The sequence below is a fragment of the Kryptolebias marmoratus genome, linkage group LG14, assembly GCF_001649575.2.
Source record: "Kryptolebias marmoratus isolate JLee-2015 linkage group LG14, ASM164957v2, whole genome shotgun sequence".
Classification (NCBI taxonomy): domain Eukaryota; kingdom Metazoa; phylum Chordata; class Actinopteri; order Cyprinodontiformes; family Rivulidae; genus Kryptolebias; species Kryptolebias marmoratus.
Window position 1 is genome coordinate 24036826 of NC_051443.1, and position 13256 is coordinate 24050081.

At 42.7% G+C, this 13256-nt stretch overlaps 1 protein-coding gene across 2 annotated transcripts in view; it reads right to left on the reverse strand.

Annotated features, from left to right (window-relative positions):
* whrna (whirlin a) overlaps positions 1-13256 on the reverse strand; it is a 159967-nt gene that overhangs the window by 67068 nt on the left and 79643 nt on the right. For both annotated transcript variants that reach the window (XM_025007874.2, XM_037979504.1), the window contains 2 exons: positions 9880-10098; positions 4868-4993 (listed from right to left, as the gene is read on the reverse strand). In XM_025007874.2, coding sequence (XP_024863642.1) covers positions 4868-4993; positions 9880-10098 — 345 coding nt within the window. The remainder of the gene's footprint in view (positions 1-4867; positions 4994-9879; positions 10099-13256) is intronic.

Genomic DNA, 13256 nt, shown 5'->3' on the forward strand with positions numbered 1-13256 from the left:
ATGGAACATAAACGCATCGACAAACACTTTGTGTCTGCAAAACATGTGAGGAGAGCTGCAGACCAGGGACAATCCAGAAATGCTCATGAATGTCAGTTTAGAAGCTATCAAAGTTCTCAAATAAAGCACCTTTTGAGAATGTCAATGTTTGTTAGGAATTATCTTACAAAACTAGGAAGGATTTTTGGTTTATATATTAAAAGTTATGGTTGTTTATTGATTTTAGTAAAAAAAAAGCAACTTTTAGGAAAATGCTCCGCGAAATCAGGTACTTTAGCTGCAACAATCACAAAAAATGCCCACGAAAACCTGGAGGGATTGATAAACTAAGGAGACCAAGCACACAAACAGGAGGAACGCCAATGGTCCATTATACGATTATTATGTGGGATTACGATTCCATTACCGCTGTTCTAAAGAGTAACGCCTCAGACCACTCAAAGCTCTTGAAGTACAAACCATTACAACAAACAAACCAACGGCACAAGCTTATTTTCATGTCTGACATAAATAAGGAAAACCGTTAGCCCCGCTTTAAGGATCAAGGCTTTATCTGAGACCGCCCGCCCTCCACGAAGGTCGCGACGCCAGTAAATTAATAAACCGTCTGATTGTGTTCGCCGGTGATGTCACCGATTCACTGCAGGATCCGCTCGGCGATGCATTTCGGCACGTATTTAAACGCTCAAACAACGCATAAAGAACGCAAACTCTACGTGTAAATAAAGTGTCGACGCCACGTTGTTTGACTCGCAAATTTCACCCGTTTTTGTCCGTTTTGGTTGGCGCCGCTTTGGTTCAAGTCTCTTCTCGTTTTGCCGTTAAGCTCCAGGGATAAAACCGCTTCACCAAAAAGAGCCGTTACCATTAAATAGACGAATGAACTGCGCTTTTAATGTTTATATTTTAACGTTGCAAACTCCTGCACAAATATCTAGATTATAGACTTATTTATTTTAATATTGTGCACATTAAACCATTTAAACCCATTTGTTACAGCCGCTGTCATGGCTTTTATTTGACTCGTCTTTTTAACTCTAAATACAGTTTTAAAAATATATATGTATTAATTACAGGGAATATTAAACTGTTTGGGGCCAAAACCAAACAAAGTGGCTTCACAAATCGGCCATCGGATTCCCCAATTTGAACAATATTTCCTTGAAATGTCCCAGAAAAACCAACTGGTCACCTTCTAGTCTTAAATCTGTCAGTTTGACGTTAAAAACTATGATTCTTTAAGTGTCAAAATACAAATAAATCTCTGGTACAGGCATGTTTTTTTTCTGTAAAATGTCTCCATAAATCTGTAAGCCTCTTGGTAAGATTTTCAGCTCTTTGTAAAAAAAAAAAAAAATAACTGTTTTTATAAATTACTTCGGCTCATTTTTTCTTCTCCTTGGGAGGCGGTGTTTTTACCTAAATTGCCAACAATAAAAGCTTTTTATCCCCGAACGAAAAGGGGCCGACAGCGAGGACAAACGAGTTGTGCAGTTCAGGACGAACAAACAGATTAAATTTACTCCGCTTCGGTTAATCTGACGTCCCTTTTTTTTTTTTTTTTTTTTTTTTTTTTTTTTTTTTGCAGAGAGAGGAACGGTTTCAGGTTTCAGCCCTGCTGGGAGTGAAATCCAACTCATCAGAACCAGCAGGAAGTTTCGACATCCAGGAAATGTTAAGAGCATCGCCACGTGCGGGCAAAAAAAACCCCATCATCAGTATGAAAACTGCTTCAGCGTTCAACAGCATCTAAAAATACATCACTGCCGATCCTGATTATGGCACTTAAAAGGATTAAAACCAGCAGATTTAAGGATATGAAAACAGATCAGGTTTCAGTATTCTGTGCTTGGATTTACATCTAGTTTCAGTTGTTCCTGTCCTACACGTTATGGTTTTTGCTCAGGACAAAGTCAGAAGCATGAAACTGCTGTGCTAATAGTAGCTGCAGGGTTACAGCCGTTAATTAGCTCCTTGGAGACACAATTCAGCAGGTCTGCATGTGAGCCGCTCGCTCTCACAGCGAGCTGACGCATCCCGATATAAGTGAAAAGAATTTCAGCATTTGTGCTCAATATGCTCCGCCAATCCGAGGGAACGTAAAAGTATTCACTCGCCTAACATGAATATGAACCTGAGGTCATCCCATTCTTAATCCATGATGTCGGCCCAACAGCTTCAGCTCTTCTGGGAAGGCTGTCCACAGTTTTTGGACCATTCCTCCTGAAGCTCATCTGTAAGACGCTGATGTTGGACAGAAGTCTCTCAGTCTTCGCTCCGATTCATCCCAGAGGTGTTCTGTCGGGTCGAGGTCAGGACTCTGAGCGGGCCCGTCGGGTTCCTCCTCATCCGTGTCTTGGTGGACCTTGCTTTGTGCGCTGGAACAGGAAGGGGCCGTCCCCAAACTGTCTCCACAGAGCTGGGAGCATGAAACTGTCTGGCTGAAAACCCAACCCCACACCATGATCCTCCCTCCACCGTGCTTTACACTCAGCTCAACGCAGTCAGATAAGAACCGTCCTCCTGGCAGCAGCCGGACCCAGACCCGTCCCTCCAGAGGACACATCTCCTCTGCTCTAGAGTCCAGCGGCGGCGGTCTTTACTCCACGGCGTCCGACTCTTTGCTCTCGGTGATGGAAGGCTTGTATGCAGCCGTTGCCATGGAAACCCATACCATGAAGCTCTCTCCTCTCTGTTCCTGAGCTGATCTGAAGACCACAGGAAGGTTGGAGGTCTGTAGATGTTGACTCTGCAGAACGTTGGTGTCCTCTGTGCCCACTCTGTGGTTTTACATGGTCCACTTCATGCTGTTGATCCCAATCTCTTCCACTTTGTTATAAAACCACAAACAGCTGACTGGAATATTTAGTAGGGAGGAAATTTCCTGACTGGACTTATTGCACAGGTGGCTGCTGAGCTCCTGAGAGCGACCCATTCTTTCACTAATGGTTGTAGAATCAGTCCGCATGCATAGATGTTTGATTTTATACACCTGTGGACGTGATCAGAACAGCTGGATTCAGTGATTTGGTGGGCGAGTGAATACTTGCGCCCATACAGCGCATCTGCAACTGCTCCAGAAATAGAAGCTCCTTCTGTGGCTCCTTCTCTGACCTCCGCCTGAATCTGTGGAGACGGCGTCCGACCTTTGAACCCTGCAGGTGAAGCCATCTGTTCGCCGGAGCGTCACGAACCGGAGCTACAGAACCAGGCGGGAGAACGGGCTTCGCTTCTGTCTGGGTTCGTAACTCTGGACTAAAAACAGAGCTGTTCAAACTAAAAAATAAAACACGTTCTTCTTTGCTTTCTCCTTTCTTTGATTAGATGTTTCTCTGGTTCTTTAAGGACTTGGTAGGAAACCCGATGAGGAAGTCACTTGTTAAGTTTCTTGTGTAACTCGCAGGTTAAACTGAAAACTGATAGAAGATCCGATCGGTTTTTACTGTTTGACAAAGACAAAAATCTGAAATCCAACCACACAAAGCTGCACATCAACTCAATCTATGAGGAGCATAAAACTGGAAACAGATAAAAAAACAAGTACTGTTTCCAACCAGCAAAACAGCAGCTAAAATCACCAAAATCACAGCCAAAGGCTAAAATCAGAAAAACCGTTTGATAAAATCTAAAATTAGCAAAAGTAGCTAAAAGCTGAATTAGCATTCATACAATATATGTGAAACTATATCGATCTTTTCTCTGTTTCTGTTAAATTCAACCAGCTAAAAGCAAGCTTGAAGCAAAAATCCACAAAACAGCAGCTAAAAGCCAAAATCAGAAAAGCTGTTGCTAAAAGGACGGCTAAAATTGTTAACATTAGCAAAACTTTGCTTAAAAAAACCCCAAAATCAGCAGAAAAGCTATAAACCCAAATAATCGAACCATTGCTAAAAGCTAAAACTGTGGCTGAAAACTTATATTTACAAGGTAGCTAAAAGCTAAAAACAGCAAAAAAGCTAACATTAGCAAAGCTGTGCCTAAAGAAAAAACTAAAACTTGCCTTTTAGCTAAGAGCTAAAAACAGCAAAGCAGCAGCTTAAAGCCAAAATCACCAAACCATAGCTAAAAGCTAAAATTATCAAAACTGTTGCTACAAACTAAACTTAACATAATAGCTTAAAGCTGAAATTAGCAAAAATAAAAGCCTTAATCACAAAAGCTGTTGCTAGAAGCTAAAACTAGTTAAACAGTTTGCTAATTTAGCTTTTAGCTACTGCTTTGCTTCTCATTCACACAAGATAAATAACACTTAGATGATCTTTTTTACTGCTTCCACAAAATCTAACGAGCTTAAAGCAAAAACCCACAAAACAAGCTAACATTAGCAAAACAGCAGCTAAAATAAGTCAAACAGGAGGCAGAAGCTAAGTCCACATTCACACAATGACATAAAACTTTAAAAACGGTCTTTCTAACGAGAAACAAACCGGTTTCGTTGCTCCAGCTCGGTTGTTTCGGCTGCTAACATGCAGCTCTGACAGGAGCAGAAACGAGCCGAAATCCGGTCGAGGAATTTATTATTTATTCTCGGACGAGCCTCTATTGAGGTGAAATATTTGTTGGCAGGTCTTTTATTCTTTGAGTAACCCAGATCACAAACAAAAAGGAGTCATAAAAACCCATTTTGGAAATTAAAATCCCCTCCGTGGCTCGTCGGAACCAAGTAATCATCTTAGCCGAGGTAAATAAATCCCAGAGAATCTCAGCCGCACAGATTTAAATCCAACAAATTACTGGATTCTTCCACGTATACGGAAAAAACACTTCTTCTGTCTGAAGGACATTAAAACAAACTTTAGGATCACTTTCATACCAACTAGATTTACTGATTAATTAGGTTTACGAGTTAAAAACGGTGAAAAAATACCTTCAGTCCTCCGCACTCCGCTGCCGACCCTTTGTCCACGCCGGTGATGTAAATCCCCAACGCATATTCAGCCCCGCCTCTGATCATCAGACCCAGAGAGCGCCCGTCGTCCAGGACCAGGTTAACCTGCTCAACACAAACAAACAAACAAACAAACAGGTAAACAAGGCCGAAGCAAAGATGGATTCTTCTTCACCATCAGGGAGCTGGATGCAGACGTTATAACCCGGAGCGCCTTATATACGGAAGAAGTCGTGATGTTTTAATTCGACTTTGGTTAAACTACAAAGACGGGGCGCTCGCAGCGTTAATCAGACCCTCCAGGATTTCGTGATGTTGCGATCGCAACTATTAACGCAAAATCAAGCAAACCCCGCGAAATCACAACTTTTTGCAACTTTGCCCAAAACACCGCAACTTTAACCCAATATTTATTGTTTCTAAAGTGATTCTCCACCGTTTCTGCGGTCTAGTCTCTTCTCTGTGGGTTTGTGTAGCGTGGAATACAAAATAACCCCAAATAACTCAGGAAGAAGACACGTGACGTCACTTCCTGTTAACATCAGAATGCCGGGAGCGTGCAGGAGCAGCGACCGAAGCCAAAATGGCCGCTAATGCTTCACATTTGCCCACAAAGATTTCAGCAAACCAGTTTCCTCCCCAGCTGCAGCTGTTTTGCACGTCCTGCAGTGTAATCATGGAACATAAACGCATCGACAAACACTTTGTGTCTGCAAAACATGTGAGGAGAGCTGCAGACCAGGGACAATCCAGAAATGCTCATGAATGTCAGTTTAGAAGCTATCAAAGTTCTCAAATAAAGCACCTTTTGAGAATGTCAATGTTTGTTGGGAATTATCTTACAAAACTAGGAAGGATTTTTGGTTTATATATTAATAGTTATGGTTGTTTATTGATTTTAGTAAAAAAAAAAAAAATCTCAACTTTTCATCGCAACAATTACAAAAAATGCCCGCGAAATCCTGGAGGGACTGATTAAGGCTCAGTCATAGTTGCGCGGGGCTCCGCCCACGGCGGCAGAAGCGTTTATATTCGACGCTTACATTGGTGCAGTATCCTCCCGTGAGTTTTGAGCCGTTTCATTATCTTTATCTCTCATAGAGGGATCGGATAAATGCTGATACAGGCGAACCAGCTCCGCTAGAGCAATGATCCCCAAAGTCTGAGTCGGGACCCTAATGAGGGTCACCCAACACCAAGTGGGGTCCTTAGATAATCTCCAGATATCAACCTACAATTAAAAACCCAGTTTTTATGATATATTTACACCATAATTGTTACAGAGAATTGACATACAAGTCATAAATTGATGTTAGGACTGATTGTGTAGTCATTATGCTCTTATTTAAGAGGGTCATTACCGGTTTTGGATATTTAAACAGACAACAGATGGGGTCACACACCTTTATCGCTGTTATTTTATGGGTCGGAAGCTGAAAAGTTTGGGAACCACTCCGCTAGAGCACCGAAATCGGCCATTTTGAACGCAGCGCCGTATATATGACAACAGTTGGAAAATGGACCGTTCGTTGACGGCTCGTCTTACAATCCAACACGGTGTCGTGGTTGTAGATTTTTGACGCCGTTTTAAAAATTTGAAGCTTCTTTTATCAAACTAAATACATATTTTTTTTTAATTCCTCAACAAGAACAAGGCATAAAAACCATGTAGCCGTATATATCAAGTAAAAAAAACCCGCTCTACTTTGTTCTAGTTTTGGTTTTGGACACAAACGTGCTTTTATTTTTGAGCTGATAAACTTTTATTTGATCATTTATAACTGCTAAACGACAGAGATAATCTAATAAATGGACGAGGGCAGCTTTAAATTCGCCCACCCTTTATTGAAAACTCACAGTATTTAGTTTTTACCAGAGGCAACATGCTTTATGAAGGGTTCATTTGTCTGACAAAGTGGCTGCTGTATATTTAACCCACTGGCTGCGACTCCAGGAGGTATAATATGCTTTCTTTGTTTATTGCCTTCAGGTCCTCACATCAAGTGGGTTCCTCCACTCCATGGCTATTTACTTTTCCCCTTGAGAGTTTTTCCGGCTTAATGAGGTAATCATCTAATGTCAAGAGCCCTGTTTTTTATGATGCAACATTAGGTGCTGATGGTTTGCAAATGTTCGCGGTTTTAAGCATGATTCAGCAAAATAAAAAGACGAAACGCTTTGAACTCAAGCCGGCAGGTTCAGGAGGTAATTTCGGAAGGTAATGACGTCACGTTTAATCGGTTTTACGTTGTCCAGAGGAAGATGTTTAAATGTGCCGAACTTTAAATCTTTTTCCTCCCCGTTCTCCATCACAATGAGGCATTTCATTACTTGGTTCATCTCTTTCTTGCCAAGATAGAAAATGGGGATCAGTTTCACCCTGGTGGCTACAAGACGACACAAATGCAAATCTCGCCATTAAACAATGTCAGCTTCACCCTCGTATAAACTCGCAGGCACAGCTCCAGCATCTGGCTCGCGAGTCCATCTCTCTCGGTGAATATTGTTCTTCCCCCTCCGATTTTAATAACAACTGTCTGCCTGCTGGAGGGAAGCCAGTCACCTCCGCTCACCTTTGAGAAAATGAAGGCGTTCAGGTTCTGACATTCAACACAGGACGTTGAGAAAAGTTTTAATTACAGGATCCATTTTTCATTGGCTCCACGTCCACGTGGCAGCTCCGAAAGTCCACAGCGTCCCTGAAGCTTCAGGCGTTATCGCCGAGTCGATTCGCCTCTCTTCCTGTCTGAAAGAATCCGTGTTCTTTGGTTTTTTTCATTTCAAAATAAAATTGCAAAAACCAAACAAGCATGTGTTTTTTTGTTTTTAAAACGAAATTAGAAAAACGGCAATTGCAAAAATAAAAAAGGGGTACGTTTGTGTTTTTTTTTTTTTTTTTACTGCAATGGTTAAACCAAAGACGAGCTTTTATTTTGTTGTTAATTCAACGGGACCTTGTGGCGGAACCGGAAATGAAGACCTGAACTCCCGGCAGTCACCAGCAGGTGGCGGTAATGTCCTGATTTAATGACTTCCTTGGAATATGAAAGAAATCTTGTTGACGGTAAGATCATCAGCTCTCAATAAAATGCGTCGATTCCCTCTAAATAAGACAAACGGATCCATTTTTAAACTGCTAGATTCTGAAAAAGTTCTTCTTCTTCTTGTGGATTTTAAAGAAAGGGAAGGCGTACATAACCGCCACCTGCTGGTGACTGCCGGGAGTTCAGGTCTTCATTTCCGGTTCCGCCATAAGGTCCCGCTGAATTAACAACAAAATAAAAGCTCGACTTTGGTTTAACCATTGCAGTTAAAAAAAAAAACGTACCCCTTTTTTTATTTTTGCAATTGCCGTTTTTCTAATTTCATTTTAAAAACAAAAAAAACACATGCTTGTTTTGTTTTTGCAATTTTATTTTGAAACGAAAAAAAAAACAAAGAACTAACCCATACATGGATTTGAAAGGAGCCCCGGCGGTCTGCTTTCCGTTTCTGGAAGCGGCCGAGTCAGAGGTGTCGTTAGGAGTCCCGATTTTTTGGGTCGGAACGAACGCCGGAAACCGTGATTTAAGCCGTGAGCGGTTAATTTTAGGGTCAAGTTGTTCGGACTCCTGACTTCCTTTCCTCTCTCCTGTGCTTCGACAACCTCAACCGAACAGATCAGCCAAGCTGGATGCTGCTTTTTGGTTCCAAAAACCTTATATTTGTCTTCAAGTAAGGTCGTAAGAGCCATTTTGCCGCCTCCGTACAAATACGCTGCAGGTGAACGCTCCGTTCAACAGAAATGGGCCGGCGCCAGCAGATAAAAAAAGGAAGGAACAGATTTGATAAAACAACAAAATTGAAAAAAAGCACATCCACTGATTAAACAACAGCCGTGTGGGCTTCAAAGCACACCAAGTCTCGAGTTATTCGTACCGCTGCATTCTCAGATAAATCCTTTCTTATTTAAGAAAAATTAAAAAAAATCCACCTACAAAGCAGCTGAGAAATCAATAACTAATCTCTTGTTACTTTCTGCTCATGTGAAGCTTCACGGCTCGTAAATGTGTGGTTTTTGTGAGCCGGGGCCGGTAATTCTCACAAATCATAGAGGTCCGATCGCTCGCTGATCGTCTCAAAAAAACAGAGATCTTTTAGCGTCTACTGCGACTGTTAGCGACGCAGCTGCGAGAAAACACACAAATTCACACCTGGAACGGCCTCGGGTTGGAGCCGAGTCGGTCTTCTCTCGTTGCTGGGAACTGAAGCCAACAGGAGCCGTTTTAAGAAGCAGCCATGTTGGATTTCATGCGACCAGAGGCAAGTCCCGCCTACAATGATGGCGTCACGTGAGCTTTTCAAGCTCACTCCATACGGAGCACAGCATTTCTTCAGACGTCAGTGGTTTGCGTTCTGCAGATGAATTGCATCAATCGAGCAACTTTCTTTGCCTCAGTTTAGTTGCAAAGTGTCCTAATTGTCTCTCCGTTTGGTTGCAATATATTCCTTTTTTATTTGTCTCGAATCAGTCACAGTTTGGTTTCCCGGGTTGCCGTTTTTTTTTTGGCGTTTTCTGACTCTCAAAAACTAAATTAGGAGTTTGAACACGGCTCTGAATTTTAGTCTAAAATCCGTGAGAAGAGTTGAAGCCTTTTTGTGTTTGCTAAGGCTGATCAGATGTAGCTGTACCTGCAATAATTAGAGTTAGAGTTTAATTTAAATCCACTCAGGAGATATTTTGCTAACAGAAGGACCAACGCGCGCACACAGTCAGTAGATCGCCTGCTGTTTGTTGTGGAGGAAGATAAAAAAGTTGTCAATTTGCTCAAAAAAATGGATGTTACTCTGTGTTGGGAGTTTTTTTTGTTGTCATTTCATCTCATTAAAAGACAAATCGTTTCACTTTATGAGCTTTTTTAATTGAATTCCTTTAAATGTAAGCCAGCAGCCGCGACGATTCAAATAAAGACTCATGCCCGTCCCTCCAGGACGGCGCCGGCGTTTCGTACCTTCTTCTCGTCTCCCTCCTGCAGGAGCTGCATGTTGCTCCGCCTCTGGCTGTCGGTCCTTCTCAGGGTGGCGCTCCGATGCTCGGGCAGGTCGGGCGGCGGCGACACGCTCCGGCCCTGAGGATCCACCCACGTGTAGACGTGGTTGGTGACGTAGCCGCCTGGAATCCTCCCGACCGAGCGCACCGAGAGGGAGAGCTTTTTGCTGCCCTTCAGCACCTGGGGGAGACGGGAAGAACGAGCGAGCTCAGGTAGCGATTAAAGGAAGGACACCTCAGACGTTAGCGCCAAACAAATGGAAAGAAGAAAGTGCATTCATGGATCCACAATTCAAGTAATTTAGTCTGATTTGATGAGGTCGAAACATTCAGCCCACATGCATAAACAAACATAATGAGGCATTTCAACAGGGAGGCGAGAAAATTAAAGATAACCGAGCGAAGAGTTCTCTGCACTGACCAAATATCCACATTTCTTATATTTCTTGTCAGAACTGCAATCGGCTGCGCCTCATTGCTTTCTGATAGCTTTTCATATGTGCAATCCCGCCGGAGATCAATGTATTCCCGTGTGACTAGCAGTCTGGAGGACTTGAAAGGAACGGGGGGTGAAGCTCCTAATGATCAACCCTTCTTCCCAACGCAAACAGGACCCCGGACTTTCAGGATACGAATAATCCAGGTGGGAAACGTCAGCGGCTCGTCGATCCAACACCTGGGACACTTTAAAGGCAGAACGCGACACATTTGAGCACAAAGAACTCCGAGTCTTTCCTAAAAGAAATATTTATATAAGCAGGAATAGCTCAACAGTTTGGTAACGAACAGCTAAAGTGGTAATTCAGATCTTTTTATGGTTATTTTGGCAGAAATATTACGATATCCATGTTACGCACCGGTCTTCGTTTGTTTTTTTGTGAGTTTATTTGAACTTTTGTGCAGCGCTTCGGTCAACAAGCGTCGTTTTTAAATATGCTTAGAAAAACCAACGTTTGGGACTGAATTTAAGGGTGAATTTGGGGGCAAATTTAAAGTTTAATCACTCGAAAAACAATCAAACGAAACGGAGGCTTAGCTAATGCTAATCCTGCTAGCCGAGGATCTTTAAATGTCTTCATTTTCATCGGTCCAACAAATCAACGTGATGGGGATGTATTTTGACAGTAAAGCTGAGCTCACCCGTAACTATAGCTTCCACTTTGTAATCCTTTCAAAATAAAAGAAGTCTTCAATTTCATCCATTTTAGCTCGGCTTCAAATACCTAATAAAAAAGGTAAGATGGCGGCTTATTAAGGTTGATTAATTGTCTTTTTAAGAGGGCACCAACCCACTCTGGTGCTGGCTCAGCTCAGACCAGCCATTAGCTCAGGGGTCTCCAATCCTGGTCCTGGAGGGCCACCATCCTGCAGGTTTTCCTTGTTCCTCTGCTCCAACACACCTGATTTGAATCAATGGGTGATTAACAGGCTTCTGCAGAACATGAAGAGGTGATTTAACCATGAATCAGGTGTGTTGGAGCAGAGGCACAAGAAAAACATGGAGGATGGTGGCTCTCGAGGACCAGGATTGCCCACCCCTGGTCTAAAATGTCTATAAACTCTTCTAAACCTGAAGCTGTTATAGCTGCAAAGGGTGGTCCAACATCAGATTAAACCTCACGGATTAAGAATGGGATGATCTCAGGTTCGTCTGAAGGGAGGTGAGCAAATACTTCTGGAAATATAGAGCATATTGACAGGAACTACGAGTCTGTAAGGCAGGGGTCTCCAATCCTGGTCCTGGAGGGCCACCATCCTGCAGGTTTTCCTTGTTCCTCTGCTCCAACACACCTGATTCAAAGGTTAAATCACCTCTTCATGTTCTGCAGAAGCCTGTTAATCACCCATTGATTCAAACCAGGTGTGTTGGAGCAGAGAAACAAGGAAAACCTGCAGGATGGTGGCCCTCGAGGACCAGGGTTGCCCACCTCTGCATTAGCTCATGAATAGAGAAACGGGTGAAGTATTTGTTCGTAATGTTTCCATAAAACCCCTGCTTCAGAAGATCTGAACTACCCCTTGAGAGGGAGCTGATAAAACTGCAATTTCGTCGCAACTTGTTTATGCAGCTCGGCTTCTTCGCGATTTGTAATTTGGTGACCCAAAAAAAATCTGAGCCGTCCTAAAATAATAGGTATCCAAGTAAACAGTTTCATAAGAAACGGTGTCCTCCTGTTTTCTGAACGACGATAAACACCACCTTAGTTTCTCATCTGCCTTCCAGCCTCGGACAACTCCGCGCTCGCGTTGAGAATCTCATTGACACGCGGTCCGGGGAACAACTCAAATTATTACTTGTCAGTAAGTGAGCGCAGAGGAGGGGGGGGTCAATCTCTGGGAGCACAACGACCCGAGCCGAATCAATTTCACAATCTTCGGTTTGTGTTGAGAGATAATAACTTCAATTCTGAGGCAACAAAAGCCTGTCAGCTCAAAAGACAGTACCAGAACGCTTATCACGAGGCAGCGCCGCCGCATCCGCCACCTCCTCCGCCTCTGTTCCGTCAGCGCAGAGCTTCAGATAACAGCGTCGCACACGAGGCGGACATTTTATAACGGTGACTCTCATCCGCACACGCGGAAATTATAAAGGCACTGAATATGCATTCGTTCTGACCTTTTTTTTTTAAAAAAAAAAAAAAACGTGCCGAACCCCGGTTGTTTATATGGTTCTGAAAATTTTGCAAAACAGGAAACTGGGGTGCTGTAAAAAAAAAATAAAAGTATGGATGAAACAGCCTACTGGGAAAAATGTAGGACATACAGCTGACTTATTATGGAACTGGGATGCGTAGACAAGCATCGCTTTGGAACAGGAAATAAATTTTTGTTATAAAATGATCATTTCTTGGTGAGAAAACTGAAATAAAAACGGGTTGATGTGAGGAGCAATGCCCACAAAATAAACATCAAATCACTAATATGACTCGTTACTGCGTGCTACCAAAGAGAAAAAGCAAAATGATAATGTTTTTGACTGCATCTGTTAGCAAAATCTCTCAGGAACCAATGGGCAAATTTTAATGAAACTTTCAGGAAATAATCATTGGATGCATTTCTGGAACTGATTAACTTTTGGAATCAGCTCCGTTTAAGATGGCCGCCACAGCCAGGACCGTAGCTCCCACTGAGGACCCCGAGGTCCGGACCTCAGTGTTTTATAAAAACATGAATCCAAACAAGGCTTTTGAACGGCGTGGTTTTCTGCGTAGCTCCACCAGTTTCCTGTAGGAGGCGCTGCAACTGTGTGCAGCTGCAGCCAAACTCAATGTCTACGAAGAAGAGCGCAGCTTTGCTACCTTACTGCTAAAATAAAGAGCAGAAGAAGAAGAAGCGCCA